Below are 24,718 nucleotides of genomic sequence, written 5' to 3'. Positions count from 1 at the left end.
ACTTCACCCGTGAGTCTGCCGGGGTCATATACTGTGTCTGATGCTCCTGGTGTGGCCTCCTGTATATCGATGAGACCCGACATAGGTTGGGAGACCGCTTTGTCGAGCATCTTCACTCCATCTGCCACAACAAACAGGATTAGTGGCCACCCATTTCAATTCTACTTCCCATTCCCATTCCAACATGTCAGTCCATGGCGTCCTTCACTGCTGTAATGAGGCCACACTTAGGGTGGAGGAACAACAATTTCTGTCTGGATAGCCTCCAACCTGATCGTATGACCATCGATATCTCGAACTTCCGGTAACTGTCCCTCGTCCTCTCCTTCACCATTCCACATACCTGTTTCCCTCTCTCACCTTATCTCCTTACCTGCCCATCGCTTCCCTCTGCTGCTCCTCCCCCTTCCCTTTTCTTCCATGGCCTTCTATCCTCTCCTGTCAGATTCCCACTTTGCCAGCCCTTTATCTCTTTCACTAATCAACTTCCCAGCTCTTTACTTCACCCCACCCACTCTCCCGGTTTCACCTACCACCTACCACCTTGCACTTCTTCCTCCCCGTCCCCACCTTCTTACTCTGATTTCTCCCTTTCCTTTCCAGTCCTGATGATGGGTCTCGGCACGAAAGGTCAACTGTTTACTCTTCTCCATAGATGCTGCCTAACCTGCTGAGTTCACCACTTTGTGTGTGTTGTTCTGGATTTCCAGCCATGATGGCATGCATAAGACACTGCCCACAAGAAAGTAAGGGCAAACCACTCCTTCAGGAAAATTTGCCAAAAACAATCATGATTTCCTATGTCAAGTGACATAGCACATAATGATGATGATAACTCTGTCTCTACGACTCTAACCAGATCACTGTCTCAGATGCTGAGGAAGCTCTCCGTAAAATCTTCAGCTGCTGTTTCTCCATTTCAGTAGATATTTCAGACTGACAGATTAATCCAATGTCAGATTCCTGAATGTATGCTGGTAAAAAGGTGATTTTGCAAGAAGTAACACAGAACTGTCCAGTGAGGAGATTGGGGATCAGCTGATGTTCGATGGAGTGGTGTAAATGAAAGCGTCATGAGCAGATTGTGACTCAGTGGTACCAGATGGCCATTATACCTGTATTAAGAGCTTTAGCTGACAGGTAATGACTGGAACACACTGGGATTATGTCCCTGGAGATCATCAGTGTGTTGAATTACTTATCAATTGTCATTATACCATAGCATATCATTACAAAAGAAAACATCAGTTCAAGTTTTGCGGAGATTTCACGGGAATGGTATTAAGTTTAAATATCACACCTCATTTGGTGTGGGTGAGTGACAGATTATAGTAGTGTGAGTGTGTGCTGTATATAGGTACGTGTTTGTGAGGGTGCCTGTGTGTGAGTGTGTGTGTGTGTGTGTGTGTGTGTGTGTGTGTGTGTGTGTGTGTGTGTCTGTCTGTCTGTCTTTGTGAGTGTGTGTGTGTGTGTGTGTGTCTGTCTGTCTTTGTGAGTGTGTGTGTGTGTGTGTGTGTGTGTTTGTGTGTGTGCATGTTTGTTCAGGAGACCTCGAGCTCTGATGAAAGGCTTACCCTTGCAGGAGCTGGGCACGATAACGTGAAGGTCCTTTCTAAGCTTACAGCGCGTCAACTTCAGTGTGCATTCGTTGTCATAGGTCACCCCGTCAGACCCACAGACCTAGGCAGAGAAAGACAGGCAGTCAAAGAGAGAAAAAAACACGGCTGTTAAGAAGAGGAAGCACTGAGGAACTGTGAGAGCTCAGCCCTCCCGGCGGAGTTTAAAAACAAAGCCTTGAACAAGAAAATTCTTGGCACAAGTAAAAGGATGTCTGTTTCACACTCTGCAAGGTGTTAACAGTGAGCACTATCCCATAAGACATAGAAGCTGAATTAAGCCATTTGGCCATCGAGTCTGCACTGATTTATTATCTCTCTCAACCCCATTCTCCTGTTTTCCCCCACAATCTTTGACGCCCTGACTAATCAAGACCTTATCAACCTCCGCTTTAAATGTACCCAATGATTTGTCCTCCACAGCCGTCTGTGGCAATGAATTCCTCAAATTCACTACCCTCTGGTAAAAAAATTTCTCCTCATCTCTGTTCTAAAGGGACATCCTTGCATTCTGAGGCTCTGGTCTCTGGTCTGAGACTCCCTTGCATTCTGGTCTCTGGTCTGGGAAACACCCTCTCCCCACGCACTCTATCTAGGCCTTTCAACATTCAATAGGTCTCAATGAGATATCCCCTTCTAAATTTCAGCGAGGACAGGCCCAGAGGCAGCAAACACTCCTCAAACACTAATTCTTTCATCTCTGTGAACCTTTTCATGAACATCCATGGAACCCTCTCCAGTTCCGGCACATCCTTGCTTAGATAAGGGGCCCAAAACTGCTCACAGTACTCCAAGTGCCTGATAAAGCTTCAGCATTACATTCTTGCTTTTATATTCTAGTCCCCTCAAAACGAATGCTAACATTGCATTTACCTTCCTTACCACCGACTCAACCTGCAAATTAACCTTTAGGGAATCCCACCAACAGTTATTAAAAAAAAATGTTCTCCCAGGGGATCAGCAGTTTCTGAAATACTCAAACTGCCCCATCTGGCACCAACAATCATTCCACGGTCAAAATCACTCAGTTTGTATTTCTTCTCCATTCTGATGTTTGGTCTAAACAACAACTGAACCTCTTGACCACGTCTGCATGCTCTTATGCATTGAGTCACTGTCATGTGATCGGCTGATTAGATATCTGCATTAACGAGCAGGTGTACGGGAGTACCTGATAAAGTGGCCGCAGAGTGTAATTCAGCAAGGCTGACCAAATTAAAAAGACATTAAAATGCAAATATCAAATTAAAAATCTTCAATTTCTATGCCAATGTAGCCTGAAGGTTTCTCGGAAATTAGGTAGCTGTAATTTGTAAGTGCAGGAACACTACTGTGAATTACCATCAATCATCACATTCTATTTGTTTTTCCAAAGCGGAAGAATAAGAGAATCACTTTCACACAAGGTTTCATCTTATTTTACTGAGATGCCTGCAGAAGCAATGAGCAATGGTGGGGTAATTACTCACAGGAGACCAGGGGACACCTTGGCATGATATTCCGCAGTCACAAGGTCCATCTTCAGAATCCTCATCCCAAACTCCTCCATATTTCCGGCACTTCTCCTGTTCGCATTCGCTATTGTCACCGGAGCCAGACCCCCCTGAACCACATTCTGTCACGACAAGGAGGCAAAGGAAAACAAGATTGGGCTGGGAGTACTGGTTCAGTACTGATATATACCACGGGCTCGAAGCATTGAGGATCCCTACCACCCATCCCACAACCTCTCTGACCCACTACCATCAGGATTAGGACTGGGTAATGGCTTCCTCCCTCAGGCTGTGAGACTAATGAATACCCCGTCACACCGAAGTCTCGTCACTAGGACAACGAGCTGTTTTACCTGTGCTGTGGACTACATACACTTTGAGGTACTTTTTATTAATTGACATGTGGTAATATTTTGGTTTATGTACTGGTAGAGGTTGATAGGTTCTTGATTAGTCAGGGTGTAAAAGGCTACAGGAAGAAGGCAGGAGAGTGGGGTTGAGAGGGAAAATGGATCAGCCATGATGGAATGGCAGAGCAGACTCGCAGGCTGAATGGCCTAATTCTGCTCCTATCTCCTATGGTCTTATCCGAAACAAAAATAGAGAACACTAGAAACACTCAGCAGGTTAGTCAGCGTCTGAAGGGAGATACACCAAAGCTAATACCTCAAGTCAAGGAACCTGCAGTCAGAACTGGGAAAGTGAATTAATGGTTAAGGGTGATACAAAAGGCTTGAAGGCACATAGCACCAGGCTCAAGGAGAGTAGCTATCCCGCTGTTATAAGATTAATAAATGGCCCCCCCAGTACAATGAGATACACTTCGTTCAATCTAGGTAACCTCCAACCTGATGGCATGAGATCAGTTTCTCCTTCTTATATAGGCAGTCCCTGGGTTACGTACGAGTTCCGTTCCTGAGTCCGTCTTTAAGTCGGTTTGTACTTAAGTCAGAACAAGTACATCCAGTATCATTTAGCATCAGTTAGTCAAACGTTTGTCTTAGTATATAGTATATATTTTACCTTTCTATGCATATAAAACAGTATGTATTCCAATAATTAAACCACTGAGTTGCTTAGTAATAATTGTAGCTTTCATCAGGGCAGGGCCTTTCACATGCTCCAGTATACTCACTTTATCAGTTATCCTTTTAAATTGTTCCGATCGTTGACCGACTGTAGCCTAGCGCTTTTCTAATGACCGATGGCATTTCACCTCTTTCCACTTTACTTTCAATCGCGATCGCTTCCCATCAATGGAACAGAAACACTGCGGGTGGCGGGTCCCGACCTCCGCCGGCTCCCGAGGTCTGCTGGGTCCTAAGGACCACCACACTGAATGGGACAAGTGGGGGCTGTGCTGGGTTTGGGGACTTGATCATCCACGATATTCCACGTGGGAATTTAAACTGGAGGTGGCAGTGTGTTTTTTTTTACGAAGTCGAGTTGTGAGCTCGACATCAACCCGGCACGGATAGTACGGGAGTCACTGGATCGATATCAACCTGGCACGGGAGAGGTCTGTCACTGGATTGAACTCGGGAACCTCCGTTCTCCAGCCCGGCGCAGATCTCATTGCGCCACCAGCCAACCAGAATGGGGGTCAGGGTGAATCTTACTAAGAAACATTTAAGTCAAATACAAAGTTCAACACTCAATACAGTGTCAACGGCAACAACTTAAAATGGCGGACGGCATTCTCCTTCCTCGGTTCGTAAGTACGAGTTGTCTGTAAGTCAGACGTTAGTAACTCAGGGACTGCCTGTAATTATTTTTTCTTTTGTTCTTTTCCAATTCCCCCCACCCTATTCATCTATTCCTCACTCTGACCTCTTAACTTTTCTTCTCACTTGCCTAACACTTACCCCAAGTTCTGTTGTTCCCTTTCTCCCATAATCCACTCTCCCTTCATCCTTCTCCAGCGTTTTCCCTCTCCTACCCACCTATCACCTTCTAGCTAATCCTCAATACTCTTCACCCACCTTTTTATTCTGATGCTTCCCCCTTCCCCTCCCATCCCGATGAGGGGTCTTGGCCTGAAATGTCAACTGTTTATTCCCCTCCCGAGATGCTGCCTGACCTGCTGAGTTCCTCCAGCATTCTGTGTGTGATGCTCTGGATTTCCATTGCCTACAGAATCTCTGTGCTGATGATAAGAGGGAATCTTGATCTCACAATCTGCCATATTATGGCCTTGCACCTGGCCTTCATTCTGCAGCCTGTAACTGTTTCCCTTGTACTGTCCTAGTGTACTGTGTAATGATCTGATCTGGATGGATGGCATGTAAATCAGTTTTTCACTGTACCTCCATTCATGTGAAAGTAATGAAACAATTTATCAATATCTCCTCATTAAAAAATCAGCCATGACAAATGAGAGCTGACCTGAAAGATTAGTCCTGTTTCTCTCTACAACGATGCCAGAGGCTGCCTGGTTTCTAGTGCATTTATTTCTCTTCTTTTCATTTCAGATTTACAGAACTCATAATTCACAACCAGGTTTAATATCACTGACATATCATCAAATTTGTTGTGTTGCAGGAGCATTTCTAGTTTAACATTTTACTTGCTTGCAGACATTTGTCTGACTCTTTCTCCCATGGCTTAATAGAGATTTGACTAGAGTTGAGGTACATTATGTATAAACATCAATTGCAAAATAACCATGTCAGCTTGCAGGAGCAACACCTCATATTCTGTCTGGGTAGCCTCAAACCGGATGGCGTGAACATCGAGTTCTCCAACATCTGGTATTTTTTTTCTCCTGCCACTTCCCCTCTTCTTTAATTCCTCACTCTGGTCTCTTACCTCTTCTACTCACCTGTCTATCACCTTCCCTGGTACCCCTCCTCCTTCTCTTTCTCCCATGATCTATTGTCATCTCCAAAAAGATTCTTTCTTCTTCAGCCCTTTACCTTTTCTATCCATCACCACCCACCTTCTTACCTCATCCTCCCTCCCCCACCCACCTGGCTTCACCTATCACTTTCGAGTTTGTACTCCTTCCCCTTCCTCTCCAGTCCTAATGGAGGGACCTGGCCAAAAAACTCTATTGTTTATTCCTCTCCATAGATGCTGCCTGCCTTGTTGAATTCCTCCAGCATTTTGCTCTGGATTTCAAGCATCTGATGAATCACATGTGTTTACCAATTGCAAAAGAATTTTTAAAAATTATGGCCATGTATGAATCGAAGCATAGAACCCTATGACAGGCAGTGTTATGTAACAATGAAAATTGCAATTGCACTCATTTCAAATCAAATAGCTATTAAACAGCCTATAACTCAACAACAGCTTCAGGTTTCCTACTCTTAGATTTCTTCATGCCTTCAATTTCAATTGCTACTCATGTTTAGTCTTCCTTCAGAGACTTGGTCAAAGGAGATTTATTATCTAAGTGCATATATATCATCATATACTACCCTGAGGTTCATTCTCTTGCGGGCATCGGTATCAGATTCAGGTTTAATATCACTGGCATATATTGTGAAATTTGTTGTTTTGTGACAGCAGACCATTGCAATACATAATATAAAGCTATAAATAATAATAATTATATACAGAAAAATTAAATCAGTAGTGCAAAAAGAGAGCAAAAAAAAAGAAAATAAATAGTGAGGTAGTGTACATAGATTCATTGTTCATTCAAAAACCTGTTGGCTTTGAGAAAGAGGCATTCATGGTAAATACAAAGAAACACAAAAAAAGAAAAACTGTACACAAAGGTGGACAAACAATTAATGGGCAAAAGACAACAAATTGTACAAATATAAAACAAAAACAGAATATTACTAATAAAATAAGTAATAAATATGTTTATAAAATCACTTCACCTCAGCCAAGAACTTAATTTCAGCATTGGGCACTGAACCTTGTTTGGAAGTATAAAGTTAATTTTCGTAATCTTCATTTAGAATTTTTGTTAATTAAATACTAAAATGCTGTGAATAGTGTCATATTTTCTGTTAATTTATGGATTAGTCACTTCATGATCAACCCTGAACAAATCTTTATTTAACTGTCCAAACATCTGTACTTAATCCTAAACTTGAAAAATCAATGCCACATCGATCTCTGGATATCAAATAACTAACATTTGTCACTAAGTGAGATTGCACAATTTAAACAACTGCTTTCAGCACACTATACACAAAGGACAGATTTAATACAAGAATTTGCTTTAAAACTTTCAATCTTTTCCCAATCTTTTGCAACAGAAGTAACAATCTAATGCAGACTCTTCTATTTACATTTCCTGAAGCCTGATAAGACCAGAAGACACAGAGCAGAATTAGGCCACCTGGCCCATCGAGTCTGCTCTGCCAATTCATCACAGCTGACCCACTCAGCCCCAATCTCCTGCCTTCTCCCTGTATCCCTTCATGCCCTGACTAATCAAGAATCTATCAGTTTCTCTCTTAAATATACCCAATGACTTGGCCTCTACAGTCACCTGTGGCAATGAATTTCATAACCCTCTGGCCAAAGAAGTTCCTCATCTCCATTCTAAATGGACGTCCTTCTATTCTGAGGCTGTGTCCTCCAGTCTTACACTCTTCTACCATAGGAAACATCCTTTCCATATTTACTCTATTGAGGCCTTTCAACATTCTATGGGGTTCAATGAGATCTCCCCTCATTCTTCTGATTTCCAGTGAGTACAAGGTCTCGGCCCAAATCATTGACTGCTTATTCACTTCCATAGATGCTCCTGATTCACTGAGTTCCTCCAGCTTTTTGTGTGTGTTGCTCCTGGATTTCCAGCATCTGCAGAATCTTGTGTTCTATTTAAATGTAATGCTTCCTGCTCTTTGGATTCCTGCTATAATTTTATTAATAATTAATGTGGAAGTGACGTGTAAGTAAGTCGATGCAGGATTCCAGCTGCTTATTTAACTAAGGGGTGACTAGTCTGTATATGCTTGTCTTCCTATACACAGGGCATTGGCCTCTTGGTGGAAACCAGTCAGTAAGGGTTGTTGAAAGGATTCCATTGCCCCTCCATCTCTCAAAGGACCACCCAAAAAAAATTCCAGGGTTTGGGGTCCATGTGGTGAGGTGGTGGAAGGGTTGGGAAAACCCTTAAATGCACGGATTTGCTGTTCTGACAGAGGGTCTTAAACCTTCATATACCCTGGAAATAGTCTGCGCAGGTACAAACTACGGAACAGGCAGGTATCTGTTCATTGTGTGATTCGTCTTCAAAGATTAACTTTATTTGTCACCTGTACATCGAAACATACAAAAAAAATACATTGTTTGCATCAAATCAAATCAGCCAGAAACGTGCTGGGCAGCCTTTTCGGCCAATGTTCCCTCTAATCTTGTGCTGTGCAATTTTTTGCCCAGCGAAAACAATATGTGCACACTGAGCAATTCCTGTAATAAATAAAGCAATTCTAAAATATGCAGACAAGTCATTGCGAGCTCCACGTTGTCAACACACCCTGCATCAGAAAACAAGAAAGGAAATCTGATTGTGTATGATCACGAAATATACCAAACATGCCAATGAGGTGGAGGGTGACAATCATTTGTGTGGAGTTTAAATTCCTTTGTGTGCTAGTGGCAAAAGATGTGCACACCCTAGAGGGAACATTGCTTCCGGCACCAACGGAGCACACCCACAACTCACTAACCCTAACCCATATGTCTTTGGAATGTGGGGTGAGACTAGAGCACCTGCAGGAAACAGGCACGACCACTGAGAAAATTAACAAACTTCTTACAGACAACGCCAGAAACTGAACCCAGGATTAAAGCTGGCACTGTAAAGTGTTACGATAACCGCCATGCTACCACGCCGCAGAATGAGATTTAGACCTTCATTTGTGGGAGATGGTTATTTCCAGGTAACTCTGAGGCAAAATAGATGAAGGAAGCACTAGCTTAATCAATTCATGAGTGCTTCAGGAACAGCTTCTTCCCCTCCAGCTTCAGATTTGTGAATGGACAATGAATCCATATACACTACCTCAGTACTTTTCCCTCTCTTTTAACACCTCTTATTTAATTATTTTTTTAATATACCTCTTATTGTAATTTATAGTTTTTATTATCATGTATTGCATTGTACTGCTGCTACGATACAACAAATTTCATGACATAGGCCAGTGATATTAAACCCGATTCTGACTTTCAGAGCTCATTTAGTAACTACCCAAACACGGTGTCCCCGAACTCCGAAGTCCAGTTCTTACCGTCATCACAAGGGCCTTCCTTAATGACCTCAATCTTCCTTTTCTGCTGACAGGATGTAGACTGCAGATCACAGAGGTGAAGGTAGGTCATCCCGTCACTGCCACAGACCGACCTGATCGGCTGGCTCTCGCACCGGGGACAGACGCACCGACTGTCGTTGCACTGTGCCCCAAACTGGCAAATGGAGGATCCACATTGCTCTGAAGGAGAGAACAAAGAAAACGTAAATCGTACAGGCTTCACAAGGCACTGGTTAGACTGCACTCAAAGCACCATGAGCATTTTTGGGCCCCTTACCAAAGAAAGGATGTGCTGGCATTGGAGAGAGTTCAGAGGAGGTTCGCGAGAATAATCCCAGGAGTTAAAGGGTTAACATATGAGGAGGGTTTCATGGCTCTGGGCCTGTACTTGCTGGTGGGATCTCATTGTAACCTACCTAATACTGAAAGGCCTAGATAGAGTGGATGTGGCGAGGATGTTTCCAGTACTGAAAATGTCTAGGACCAGAGGGTACAGCCTCAGAATTGAGAGACATCTATTTAGAAAAGAGATGAAGAGGAATTTCTTTAGCCAGAGGGTGGTGAATCTGTGGAACTCACTGCCACAGATGGCAGTGGAGGCCAAGTTATTGGGTATATTTAAAGTGAAAGATAATAGGTTCTTGATTAGTAAAGGTTGTGGGGAGAAGCCATGAGAATAGGGTTGAGGATAATAAATCAGCCATGATGGAATGGCAGACCAGAGTCAATGGGCTGAATGGCCTAATTCTGCTCCGATGTCTTATGGTCTTCTAGAAGAGTACAGCTGAGTACAGGCCCACAGCCCATGATGTTGTGCCAACATTTTAACCTACTCTAAGATCAATATAACCCTTCCTTCCCAAATAGTATTTCATTTTTCTGTCATCAATGTGCCTACCTAAGGGTCTCTTAAATGTCCCTAATGAATCTGCCTCCACCACCACCACTTGTGTTCCATACACCCACCACTGTCTGTGTAAAAACACTAGCTCTGACATCCCCCTGAATACTTCCCTCCAATCACCCAAAAATCATGCCCTCTCATAGTAACCATTTCCACCCTGGGAAAAGGCACTGGCTGTTCACTCTATCTGAGCCAATAATCATCTAATACATGACCATCAAAGTCACCTCTCACCCTCCTTCACTGCAAAGGGAAAAAGCCCTAGCTCACTCAACCTATCCTCATATGACATGTTGTCTAATCCAGGCAGCATCCTGGAGTATCTCCTCTGCACCCTCTCCAAAGCTTCCACACCCTTCCTACAATGAGGCAATCCGAACTGAACATACAACTGACCATGTAGTCTAGCCAGGGTTTTATAAAGCTGCAGCATTAGGAAGGTGAAAACCATGACATGAGAAATGTCATAGAGTCAACCACCATGGAACAGGCCCTTCTGCCCATTCAGACCATCCTGACCAAAATGCCAGTCTAAGCTCATTGCACAGTACTGTAGTAATTTTATGTATTGCAGTGTACTGCTACCATAAAAAAAATATATTTCATGTCATATGTGAGTGATGATAAACCTGGTTCTGATATGGGTCTCTATTGTGGACTGAGAGTGGGAAGGGGGCAGGGAGAGGTGAATCATGGTTGGGAAAAGGGGAACGGAGAGGGGAAGGAGTGGGAACCACCACAGAGACATTCTGTAATGATCAATAAACCAGTTGTTTGGAATCAAATCACCACTCCTGTTCTGATGTGTCATCCTGTCATAAATTGAGGGATCGCTTTACCAAGCACCTCTGCATCATCTGCAACAAGCAGGACTTCCTGTAGCCAAACATTTTAATTCCCATTCCCCTTCTGACGTGTTGATCCATGGCCTTCTCCTGTGCTAAGATGAGACCACCGTCAGGGTGGAGGACCAATACCTTATATTCTCTCTGCTACCCTCCAACATGATGGTATGAATATCGATTTATCTTTCAGAGAAACACATTCCCCACCCCCTATGCTTTCTATCCCGCACTTCTTCTCAGAAGGGCCTGTTCCATGATGATGCATATTACTTCCCCCCAGTCTCCTCCTTCCCTTTCTCCTATTGTCCATTCTTCTCTCCTATCGGATCCTTCCTTTCCACCCCTTGACCTTTCCCACACACGGCTTCAACTATGACCTTCCAGCTAGCCTCTTCCCCTCCCTCCACATTTTTATTCAAGCATCTCCCCACTTTCTTGTCAGTCCTGACGAAGGGTCTCAGCCCAAAGCGTCAACTGTACTTCTTCTATAGATGCCGCCTGGCCTGCTGCGTTCCACCAGCATATTGTGTGTGTTTATTGACTGTTTACTCTTTTTTGCATACTGAGTTCCTCCAGCACTCTATGTGTGTTGCTTTGGATTTCCTGCATCTGCAGATTTTCTTATGTTTGTCAAATGTTCTTATCTGGTGTCTCAGGGCTGGATGTGTTCGTACCCACACTAACCCTTGCCCCGGCTCTCTGCCACGTGTCCCACACCACCCCCACCATGGTGCTCCAGCCTCACCATTCCAAATATCCTTTGCTCCCACCAGATTTACAAACTCGCTCTCCACACCTCGTTGACAAATACAGTACTGTGCAAAAGTCTTAGGCACCCTGGCTATAAATATGTGCCAAAGATTTTGGCATAGTGCTGTACATTTGACCTGTATCTCTCTAAATGTTTCCTATCCAAGGTACTTGTCCAAAGGACTAAGCTGAAGGACCATCACCTTCAGTTAACTCACTCTGGGAGGGGTCCAGATATTCTTAGTGATGCAACGCGTCACTCTGTCCAAGATTTGCAATACAAGCAACCATGCAAGGACACGTGCTACCAAACTACCACCCAGTCCAGCTGAAGTGTGACTCTGGACCCACCAATTTGGCTGAGTCTTTCTCAATTAGGAATGTGCAATAAATGCCAGCATTAGGGATTGTCAGCGATGACATATCCCATCAACACCGAACATTACAGCGCATTACAGTTCCTTCAGCCCACAATATTGGGCTGAAACCTTTAAGCTACTTCAAGTTCAATTTAATCCTTTCTTCCCACATAGCCCTCCACTTTACTATCATCCATGTACCCATCTGAGAGCCTCTTAATTGTCCCTGATGTATCTGCCTCTGCCACCATTCCTGAAAGGACATTTCATGCATCCCCCCACTCTCTTTTTAAAGAAAACTAGCTCTGATCCCTCCAAACAACTTAACGTTATGGCCCCTCATACTCGCCATGAAGAAAATATGCCTCTAGACCTGTCCCTCCCCTTCAGCTGAAACAGTGCCACTCTGGAGCAAAGTAAGATATGGGTAATAGCTAAAACAGTTTTTTACTTCTCTGATAACTGAGCTGTTCAAGAAACTACTACCTTAGAGGATTAACGACATGTCTACCACATTGAAATAAGCCTTTTATCACTGTGGCACACTATAGACTTCAATAATAACCGATGAACAATTGTCTCAAGATACTAATATCTCCCAGTGTCTGGACTGATGTATCAAGGACGGAGCAGACTGTGTCATCTGCGTCATAGCTCGGAATACAACCAGAAAAAACAGCACACGTTGTACATAAAAGTAACCAAAATCAGATTGATTTACGTCCCTAGATTTATGACCCTACGCAAATCCTTCAAATTAATAACGTGAAACTATTTCAAAGTTCAAAGGTAATTTATTATCAAAGTATGTATATGTCACCATGTACAACCCTGAGATTCATTTTCTTGAAGGCATTCAAGAGTAGAACAAAGAAATATAATCGAATCGATGAAAAACTACACAAAAGAGTGACAAACAACCAATGTTGAAAAGGCAAACCGTGCAAATGAAACAAAATAGATAAATAATACTGAGAACATGAGTTGTCAAGTAATTGAAAATGAGTCTGTAGGTTGTGGAATCCATTCCGTGTGGAGCAGCCTGATGGCTGAAGGGTAATAATTGTTCCTGAACCTGGTGGTGTGGGACCTGATGGTTGAGGGGTAATAACTGTTCCTGAACCTGGTGGTGTGGGACCTGATGGTTGAGGGGTAGTGACTGTTCCTGAACCTGGTGGTGTGGGACCTGATGGCTGAAGGGTAATAACTGTTCCTGAACCCGGTGGTGTGGCATCTGATGGCTGAAGGGTAATAACTGTTCCTGAACCTGGTGGTGTGGGACCTGATGGCTGAAGGGTAATAACTGTTCCTGAACCTGGTGGTGTGGGACCTGATGGCTGAAGGGTAATAACTGTTCCTGAACCTGGTGGTGTGGGACCTGATGGTTGAGGGGTAGTGACTGTTCCTGAACCTGGTGGTGTGGGACCTGATGGTTGAGGGGTAATAACTGTTCCTCAACCTGGTGGTGTGGGACCTGATGGTTGAGGGGTAGTGACTGTTCCTGAACCTGGTGGTGTGGGACCTGATGGCTGAAGGGTAATAACTGTTCCTGAACCTGGTGGTGTGGCACCTGATGGCTGAAGGGTAATAACTGTTCCTGAACCTGGTGGTGTGGCACCTGAGGCTCCTGCTGGTAGCAGCGAGGAGAGAGCATGGCCTGGATGGTGGATTTACATTTGCATTCATAGTAATACTCATTATTGGGACAGCACGGTAACATAGTGGCTGGCATAATGACTATTGCAGGTTCAATTCCCATCATTGTCACAATGAATCTGTACATTCACCCCATGAATGTGTGGGTTTCTTCCAGGTGGTCAGGTTTCCTCCCACATTCCAAAGGGTGAGTAGGCTCATTAGTCACATGGGTGTAGTAGAGCAGTGTGCACACCTCTATCAGGTCACCTCTCATCCTCTGTTGCTCCAAGGAGAAAAAGCCAAGTTCACTATCTTATGTATTTATATTTATTGTGTTTTTTATTATTGTGTTCATTATCTTATTATGTTTTTATGTGGTATTGGATATAGAGAAACAATTATTTTGTTCTCCTTTACACGTGTGTAGGAAATGACACTGACCAATTTTGAACCTTGAAATGTGATCAGACCAATGCATTTTAAAGCTTCAACCTCATTGAAAAGTGCCTTGTAATCTTTAGCACCACTGGACCACAGAACAAGCAAGTCTAAACTTGACTTACAGTCCCATCTTAGATTATAATTACAGTGTTCCTTTTGTAACAATACAATCATTTCAATTCAATGGGACTTACTGCACTCTCCCTGGCTTGCGACTTGGATGTCGGTTTGCTTGATGCAGGACTGGACGTGTAGCTCGCATTCATTATTGTACGTGTTCCCATCTGTTCCGCACACCAGCTGCTGAGAGCCCACACACTCCGTGGAACAGACGCACTTCCCCGTCTCTGCCTCACAGATGGCACCAAACTGGCAGTTTCCACAACGATCTGGATGCAAAACAAACGATGACATCACTGAAATGCCAAAGTAACACCTTTTCCATGAAGAACAGCTTAAAAATATCAAAGTCAAGGTCAGAGGGACTAGTACATGTACGCACAGGTGCAATGATTAACTTACTTTCAGCAGCATCACAGGCTCAGAGCATCAGATGAGAAAAGCATAAATTAAAAGTTAAACGCAATGATTACAAAAAATAACAACTCAGCCATGGATGTTCTCATTGTCGGCTGTGAAAGGAAGAGGGTTAGGTATGGGGCTAGCGAACACAGCACTACAAGACTGCCAATAGAAGTTCTAAAGACCTCATCCCTGATAGAGGAAGTATCTTCCAAGGTAGGCCAAGGACAATGTGGCCTAGGACAGAGAACCCCAGCAAGCTGCTGTTGAAGACTATGCCTCAGTACAGGAGATGGACTTGACCAACCAAATATTACAAGAAATAACATAATTAGAAAATTTAAGTAAGACACACCAAATTCCATTTTAGTGCAGAGATCAATTTGGTCATAATGTTGCAAAACTGTGGTGACAGGGAAGTACCTTAACGAAGATGGCTTGGCCCGAATGCTGGAGATCTTTGACCGATATTGCCTCCTTGAGGAAGGATCTCCTGTGGGTTCTACCGATATTGGGCTGAGCCCACTACTCTACAGCACTGAAGATTTCCAGCTGCTGTACCAGGCCATGATGTAGCCAGTCCGGATACACTCAAAGATAAGTAAATAGAAGGTTGCTAGAATGTTTAGTGATATGCCCAACCTCCTTACTCTCTGTTGGATCTCGGTAATTTTTGAAACCCAAAATGAATGAGAGACTTTGATTCTAGGCAATTGTTTATTTTAAAGTTGAAACCAAGGGACAGATACTAAGCATGTGAAACTAAGTGAGGAGCTGACAGAGTACCAAGGAGCAAAGATATAAAAGAAAGATGAAAAATTTATCACCTTTACATTCCAGATAACAGAAATTCCTTAGATCAGAATAAACTAATTAAAGGCAACACATGATAGCATGAGCTAAAACTTGGAGAATTAAAAATAAAAAGGTGACAAAACTGCTAAATCAGCGTTCATGCCAGTAAGCGGAGACAAACCAAAGTACAAAGTACCAAGTTTATTATCTGAGTACATACTGTCTTCGCATACAACCCTGAGATTTTATTTCTGCAGGCATACTCAACAAATCAATAGAAGAGTAACTACAAACTGCATCAATGAAAGAGTAAGAGCATAGAAGAGAACAATCTGTGCAATTGCAAATATAAATAAATAACAAGAACATGTGACAAAGAGTCCTTACAGTGGATCATTGGTTGTGGGAATATCTCAATAGATAAGTGCAGTTATCCTCTTTTGTTTAAGGGCGTGATGGTTGAGGGGTTCTTCAACTTGGTGGTGCAAGACCTGAGGCTCCCGTACCTTCTGCCTCATGGCAGCAGTGAGAAAAGAGAATGGCCTGGGTGGTGAGGATCTTTGATGATAGTTGCTGCTTTCGTATAGATTGCATGTAAATGTGCTCAATGGTGGGAGGGCTTTACCCATTATGTACTGGGCCGAATTCACTACCTTTGGTAGGATTTTCCACTCAAAGCCCTTGGTGTTCCCATACCAGGCTGTAACACAGCCAGTCAGCACACTTTCCACTACACATCTATAGAAGTTTGTCCAGGTTTTTGGTGTCATGCGAACCTCCACAGCCTTCCAAGGAAGCAGAGGTGCTGTCGTGCTTCCTTTACAATTACATTCATACGATGGATCCAGGGCAGGTCCTCAGAGATAATGACACTCAGGAGTTTAAAGTTACTGATCCTCTCCGCCTCCGATCCTCTGATGAGGACTGGCTCTTGAGCCTCTGCTTTCCCTCTCCTGAAGTCTACAGTTAGCTCCTTGGTCTTGCTGATAGTGGGTGAGAGGTTGTTGTTATGACACCACTCAGCCAGATTTTCATTTCCCCCCTGTATGCTGATTCATCACCACTTTTGATTTGGCCCTTAACACTGGTGTCATCAGCAAACTCGAATATGGTGTTGGAGCTGTACTTGCTTCAACACCACATTCAACCACCACATACTGTGAAAAATACATGAGTTTGTTAAAGGTACAAATTGTTAAAAATATATATTATGTCAGTAAGAAAGAAAGTATGATTACAGTCTTGCATTAATTCAACTAATATATCATAAAAAGCATTAAAAAAACAACTGATTCCAACACCTCCCAAAATAAATTACACACACGTCCAAGTGGTTACCTGGACAACAAGATACCAAAAGTGCACATTTGGTTGTTAACACAATGATCACAGATACTGAGCCTCAGATATTTCAAAACTCCCCCTTTTCAGTCTTCAGGATTCTAGTGTTGACCAATGCAACATGATTATTGAATTGGCACTATTCAGTGCAGTCACAGAGTCACAGAAGAGTACAGCCCAGAAACAGGCCTTTCAGCCCATTGTCCAAAGTCCTGATTGGGACAGTTTCTTGTGGTGTTACTGATTAAGAGAGATGTTGGCAAAAAATCAGTTAAGTGGTGGATGCAGGTACAATTTGTTGATTTATTGTGATTATTTATTTAGCAATAGAGTGCAGAGCAGACCTAGCCCAATGAGACAGTCTCCTGCGCAATCCACTTAACCCTTGCCTCATCACCAAACAATTTACAATGACTGACTAACCAATATATCTTTGGACTGTGGGAGATAAGCAGAGCATCCGGAGGAAACCCACGCTGGCATGGCGAGAGCGTACAAACCCTTTGCAGACAAAACCAGAATTGAACACTGAACCTTGACGCCCCGAGCTGTAATAGTGTTGCACTGACCGCTACGCTACTGTGACACCGAAATTATACACAGAGAAATATAAATAGGTACATGGAGGAGATGGGTGTGGACAGATGGAAATAGGCAGATGTTTGGGTCATCATGAACTAGAAGGGCTGAGTATTTCTGTCCTGCAGTATTCTATGACTCTAAATCATAAGAGCTCCCTTAACAATCATCTCCTGACCACTAGCATCACTAAGCAACAATTACAAGCTCCAATAATGATCCTAAGGTCACAGTGCAGGGTTCAAATGGCATGGTGCCCAACCAGCGTAATCAACCGATGTTCCAAAGCTTTACACTGATGACAATGCTACATGAAATTGCACACAGAGAACATTTTATTAGGTAAGTAACCTCTCTCTTCTGCACACCACCGTTGTAACGTGAGGTTATCTGAGTTACTATTTTCCTGTCAGTCTGGCTATTCTCCTCTGACCTCTCTCACCAACAAAACATTTTCGCTCACTGGATGTTTTTGTTTTTGACACCGTTCTCTGTAAAGTCTACTTGTGTGAAAATCCCAGGAGATCTCAGTTTCTGAGATAATCAAACCTCCCCACCTGAAACCAATAATCATTCCACAGTCAAAACATCACATTCCTTCCCCATTCTGATGGTTATTCTGAACCTCTTGACCATGTCTGCATGCTTTTATGCACTGAGTTGCTGCCACATGATTGGCTGATTAGATATTTGCATTAATGAACAGGTGCACAAGTGTATCTAATATAATGGTATAGGGTGGAAATTCAGTGGTAATGACAAAGCTACTTGGGATTATGTACAATTGTGGAAAGAACCCATTCAGGTGTTTATGTTCCAGCTAAGCTTTGTTCCACTCTAGTTCATTAGCTCAATTAGCTTTTCCCTCTGTTGTTTGCTCTCTTGCGCATCCCTAACATCCATTAAATGTTACTACGCTACATGCATCTGCTAATCCTCCAGCTGGTGATAAGCACCAGCTAATAGAAGAGCAGTTCCAATTGGAAGCCTTACCACGAAGAATTAATGAACCACCTGCCAGCTCCGACTTGCTGTTCTGAAGAACAGTTTAATGACAAGAAATACATCAATTAATCCAAGCGAAAGAAAAGCCAATAGATATCCATCACGGTTTCTGCTTCGTACATAATACCAAGGTTTGCATTACCCAGCATGTTAGCAATGAGGTCCATTTTGATTCCAGATGTAAGTGTCTTTATGCTTACTTCAACGGGGCTTTCAGTTGGTCTCTATGCAAGCAATTCTACCTCCAAGTTCAAAGTACATTTATAATCAGATTATATACAGTACTATACAAATGTTTTTGGCACATATACATATATAGCTAGGGCACCTCAGACTTCTAGAAACACAGAAAACCTACAGCACAATACAGGCCCTTCAGCCCACAAAATCATGCCGAACATGTCCCCACCTTAGAAATTACTAGGCTTACCCATAGCCTTCTATTTTTCTAAGCTCCGTGTACCTATCCAAAAGTCTCTTAAAAGACCCTATCATATCTGCCTCCACCAACGTTGCCAGCAGCCCATTCCATGCACTCACCATTCTCTGAGCAAAAAACTTGCCCCTAACATCTCCTCTGTTCCTACTCCCCAGCACCTTAAACCTGTGTCCTCTTGCGGTAACCATTTCAGCCCTGGGAAAAAGCCCCTGACTGTCCACAGTACTGTGGTAATTTTATGGATTGCACTGTACTACTGGTAAAAAAAAATAAAATTGATTACATATGTAAGTGATGATAAACCTGATTCTGATATGGGTCTCTATTGTGGACTGAGAGTGGGGGGGGGGTGGCAGGGAGAAGGGAATCATCATGGGTGGGGAAAGGGGAAGGGAGATGGGAGGGAGTGGGAAGCACCGGAGAGACATTCTGTAATGATCAATAAACCGATTTTTTTGGAATCAAATTACCTTGCCTGGTGCCTCAGGGCTGAGTGTGTCTGCACCTGTGCCACCCCCACCCCGGCATTCCGTCTAGCCACCTGTTCCACACCCCTCCCACAGTGCTCCACCCTCACCGTTCCCAACATCCCTTGCTCCCACAAGATTTACAAATTTGCTCTAACCCTTTCTATAAATATGCGCCTAAGCCTTTTGCACAGTATTGTACAACCTTGAGATTTGCCTCATATCTCTTAATATGCCTCATGTCTTAATTTGCTATGAACTGCGAAGAAGTGGGAGAGCAAATTGTTATATTTTTGAAAATAAACCACATGGAAAAACCAGCCCACTCACAATCGAGGACATATATACAGAAAAGTGCTGGAAAAGGGCCAGTAACATCATAAGGATCCCACCCGCCCTGCTCATGGACTGTTTGTCCCACTCCCATTAGAGAGGAGGCTGTGTGGCATCCATACCAGGGTCACCAGACTCAAAAACAATTACTTTCCCCAAGCAGTAAGGCTGATCAACACCTCCACCCACTAACCCACCCCTCCACACCCTCAAACAACACTATCATTTCCCATCAGTCATCTCATGGACATACAATCAATCTATGTATACAAGCTATCATATGGATTTATATTTATTGTGATTTTATTATTATTATTATTATTATTATTGTGTTCTTTATGTTTTGTGTTTTTGTTTTGTGCTGCATCAGATTATTTTGTTCTCCTTACATTGTATACAAGGAGTGACACTAAAAAAATCTGGAATCCTGAATCTTGAGTATTGCCAAGAAGATGGGACTTACTGCAGACAAGTGTGACATGCTGCACTAGGGAGGAACAACCAGGTCAGCATTTACACGGTGACTGGCATGGCACCGAGAAGTGTGGTGGAACAGAGAGATCTGGTAATACGGAAACATAAGTCCCCGAAAGTGGCATCACAGGTACATGGGGTTGTAAAAAGAAGGTTTGGAACACTGGCCATCATAATCAATGCATTATGGAGGTGGGATGTTATGTTGAAGTTATATATACAACATTAGGGAGGCCTCATTTGGAGTATTGTGCATCTGTCGTCACCAAGCTACAGGAATGATATCAGTAAGATTGAAAGAGTACAGAGAAAATTTACAAGGTTGTTTCCAGGACTTGAGGACCTGAGTTGTAGGTAACGGTTAAATAGGTTAGGCCTTCATTCCCTGGAGTGCAGGAAAACGAGGGGAGATTGGAGAGCAGTATACAAAATTAGAAAGGGCATAGATAGGGTAAATGCAAGCAAGTTGCCTGAGCCTAGAACTAGAGCTTAAGGGTTAATGGTAAAAAGTGAAATGGTTAAGAGAAACCTAAGGGGGAACATCTTCATTCAGAAGGTAGTGAGAGTGTGGAACAAGCTGCCAGTGGAAGTGGTAGACATGGGTTCTTTTGAAACATTTAAGAGAAGTTTGAATAAGTACATGGATAGAAGGGGTATGGAGGGCTATGTCCGGGTGTGGGTCAATGGGACTATGCAGAATAACAGTTTGGCATGGATTAGATGGGCTGAAGGACCTGTTTCTGTGTTTTAGTGTTCTGTGACTCTGTAATTCCAGAAATTCATCTCTAACCTGTTGCACTACAGTGTTATTAACACATGGGGTACTGATATGGATGTATTCCACTGAAACCAGACAGGAAACCTTTTCACATCTCTCACAGCTCTGGATATCCCAAAACATCTGTATTTTAAAAGCAATCTCATTTGTGCCCGTACATCATTATTCCATAATTTTGCATGAGTGCTGACTTCATTTTAATGATTATTTGTCAGACTTGCATCAAAACATTGAAACTTACAGTGAAATGCATCAATGCACCAACGAAGTCCAAGGATGTGCTGGGGCTGGTGTTGCCATGCTTCCAGCACCAACACAGCATGCCCACAACCTACAAACCCTCACCTAACCTCTTCTCCTTTTTCTATTATCACATATTGCATTGCATTGGTGCCGCAAAATTAACAAATTTCACGACACATGCCAGTGACATTAAACTTGATACTGTACATCTTTGGAATGTGGGAGGGAACCAGGGCACCCAGAGGAAACCCACATGGTTACGGGGAGAATGTGCAAACTCCTTACAGACAGCAGCAGGAATTCAACCCTGATCGGTGATCACGGGAGCTGTAAAACTTCATGCTAACTGCTACTCTACTGTGCTGTTCCAACACTTCCCAAGACTTCCGGATGCCCATCCATCAGGAAGTTAGTCTGGGAAATGTCTGGTTACAATTCACCTTACTATGCTGTTGTCATTCACACATTTAACAACATCAACATATCACGTGGCCAAAAACTGGTTCAAGCTAACAGGAAGGTGACAGTAACACAAATAACCACACATTACAACAGTGGTGTGCAGAAGAGCACCTCTGAATGCACAACACATTGAAGTGGATGGGCTACAGCAACAGAAGACCATGAACATTAAAAAATACACTCAGTGGCCATTGTATTATATACGTAATAAAGTGGGCACTGAGCATAGGAGCTACAAGGTTGCAACAAGAAGAACAGAATACAGAATACAGAGAAGGTGACAAGATAGATTGAGAGACCAAGAGTTCATTTTTAGTGTATGGGAGGTTCAGTGAAGAGTGATAACTACAGGACAGAAGCCGTCCTTGAGTCAACCATATATGAATTAAAGTGTCCTTGATGAATCAATGTGCCTCATTGTTCACTTTACAGCCTGTAGGAAATTATTTCTGTGTGTCAACAGTGCTTATAGACATTCTGATGTGAAGATTAAAAATTATATCTCTGAAGTATTAGCTCAAACCTCCAATAGCCTAAGGTCATTTGCGACATGGGAAGTGATCTGTAGGTGTGGAATTGGGACGGCCAGTGTGGCAACAAAATTGAAACTACATCTCCCTCCCCTCTATCTCTCCTTTTTCCCACTCTTCCATGGTAGGTAACAATACCTGCAGCGGGTGTGGAACTTGTAGATTCTGACCTGCTTTCCAGAACAGAAAGCTGAGTTCCCAAAGGCAGTGACCTGCTGTTGGGAATTGTGTGGCCAGCATAAAATTGGTAAGATGCAACTTGCACCAACATAGTGGCTACTTGTGGGTCCCTCGAATGGATAGAAGGGGCAGCATGGCAGCATTTTAATTAACTTAACACTATTACAGGGTCAGCTGTAAGACTGGGGTTCAATCCTGCTGCTGTCTATACGGAGTTTGTATGTTTGCCCTGTGACCACTTGGATTTCCTCTGGGTGTCCAGTTTCCTCCCACAGTCCAAAAATGTATGGTTAGGGTGAGTGAGTTGTGGGCATGCTGTGGTGATGCTGGAAGCACGGTGACATGTGTGGGCTGACTCCAACATAATCCTTGTTGATCGGATACGATGCAAACAATGCACTTCACTGTATGTTTCAATGTGCTGACCAGGTGACAGATAAAGCTAATCTTTCTCTTTAAAACTGTCCAATAGTTCTTCAATAATGGGTGAGATCTAATTCCAGGCACTTAGAGCTAATGAAGTTATTCTTTAAGTCTAGTAACGACATAAGAAGATAAATAATACAAGCAGTATTGACTTTCTTTGTTATTCAATAACACCACAGCTCTTCAACACTTCTCTCGTTAGTCTTATGACACCCCCCCCACCCCCACCTCCGAGCCTTGTCTCCCAAAGATATAGATCGATGTATGGTGCCATGGTAACACAATGGTTAGGATGAGGCTATTACAGCTTGGAGTGTCAGAGCTTGGAGTTCAATATTGGCGTCCTCTGTAAGAAAGTTTTTATGTTCTTCTGTGTGCGTGTGGGTTTCCTCCAGAATCTCTGGTTTCCTCCCACAGTCCAAAGACTAAACACAGTTATTAGGTTAATTGGTCAGTGAATATTGTCCTCTGATTGGGCTAGGGTTAAATCAGAGGTTTGATGGGCAGCATGGCTTGTTGCACCAGAAGGGCCTGTTCAGTGTTGTATCTCTAATAAAATAAAATAAAATCAAATAAATTCAATATGGACTTCTCTCACTGGTCTTTTGACCTACAAGAAGCCTCATCCCCAATGAGATAGACTAGACATAGGTGTCCAGCCTGCACAGGCAAGCCCCTCGCAGTCTCCATCCAGCCAAAAGGAGCCACCTTCCACTCATTTCCAACTCATCACCTGCAGCCTATTTAATCCCTACTCTAATCCACAACCCTTGTTCACCCATCAAACCAGCCAGCCTTCAGTTACCTTGTTGCCTGTTGTGCTATTTTGCAGTTTATTAAAGTATTGCTTACTGCTAAATCATCTCCATTGCTCTGCTTTTGAGTCAAGTCTCCTCTGCATTTCATGACACTAGACTGATATAGACTTCTCTCCCTGGTCTAATGACCCACCAGAAGACTCAGTTTCCAAATGTATAGTCTACATATAGGCTGATATATGCTGCCACAAAAGCATAGCAGTTAGTGCTATGATTCTACAGCTCGGGGTGTTGGAGTTTGCAGTTCAATTCCGGTGTCCTTTGTTAGAAAATTTGTATATTCTTTCCATGCACAGATAGGTTTCCTCCTGATGGTCCAGTTTCCTCCCACAGTACAAATATGTACCAGTTAATAGATTAGTCACTGCAACTTGTCCTGTGATTAGGCTAGGATTAAATCAGTGGGTGCTGGGTGGCGCTGGGTGGGCCTGTATCATTAAATAAAATAAAGTACAGACTTCTCTCCCTGGTCTTATGACCCAGAAGAAGCCTCGCCCCCTACTGATTATAGACTTCTCTCCCTGGTCTTATGACCCAGAAGAAGCCTCGCCCCCTACTGATTATAGACTTTTCTCCCTGGTCTTATGACCCACAAAAAGCCTCAACCCCCCAATGCAGGTTGCATGGGCCCTCCTGAGTATGTCATACTTTAGAATACACTTGGAATCAGGCTCCATCATGCCAAGCAGTCCTATCCCGTCTCAGAAGGGGGAAAATTTAATATTATTTCCTTCAGGTCAGAAAATTATGTGCAGTCCAAGGTTACACTCACTCAATTGCAGCATCTATTTAAATTAAGGTTTAATTTGCGTTAAAGTGTAATGGCTTCCTATCAGCATCACCTGTCTCCTGAGTTATAGAGATAGTTGTTTCAATTACAGTTCAAACTCTTTATTAAGCAGTGTTCTTGATAACTCATACAGGCTTCACTAAAATTGCAGAAAGATTAATAACTATATGTGACACTGGGAAGAAATTGGATTCAATACAAAACTCTAATGGAATGTCATTCAGATTTTTTCCATACAATAAGCTGCAGAGGATCCTGTAACCTATCCT

At 43.0% G+C, this 24,718-nt stretch overlaps 1 protein-coding gene across 2 annotated transcripts in view; it reads right to left on the bottom strand.

The window, feature by feature from the left end:
- The window catches only part of agrn (agrin), a 549,483-nt gene that overhangs the window by 107,237 nt on the left and 417,528 nt on the right, over positions 1-24,718 (bottom strand). For both annotated transcript variants that reach the window (XM_059952327.1, XM_059952328.1), the window contains 4 exons: positions 14,462-14,656; positions 9,310-9,510; positions 3,086-3,231; positions 1,575-1,680 (listed from right to left, as the gene is read on the bottom strand). In XM_059952327.1, the coding sequence (XP_059808310.1) occupies positions 1,575-1,680; positions 3,086-3,231; positions 9,310-9,510; positions 14,462-14,656 (648 nt within the window). The remainder of the gene's footprint in view (positions 1-1,574; positions 1,681-3,085; positions 3,232-9,309; positions 9,511-14,461; positions 14,657-24,718) is intronic.

Source organism: Hypanus sabinus, chromosome 27 (genome assembly GCF_030144855.1).
Source record: "Hypanus sabinus isolate sHypSab1 chromosome 27, sHypSab1.hap1, whole genome shotgun sequence".
In the NCBI taxonomy this organism is placed as follows: domain Eukaryota; kingdom Metazoa; phylum Chordata; class Chondrichthyes; order Myliobatiformes; family Dasyatidae; genus Hypanus; species Hypanus sabinus.
The sequence above is the reverse complement of the archived record's forward strand: the minus strand, read 5'-3'. Positions and strand labels throughout refer to the sequence as shown.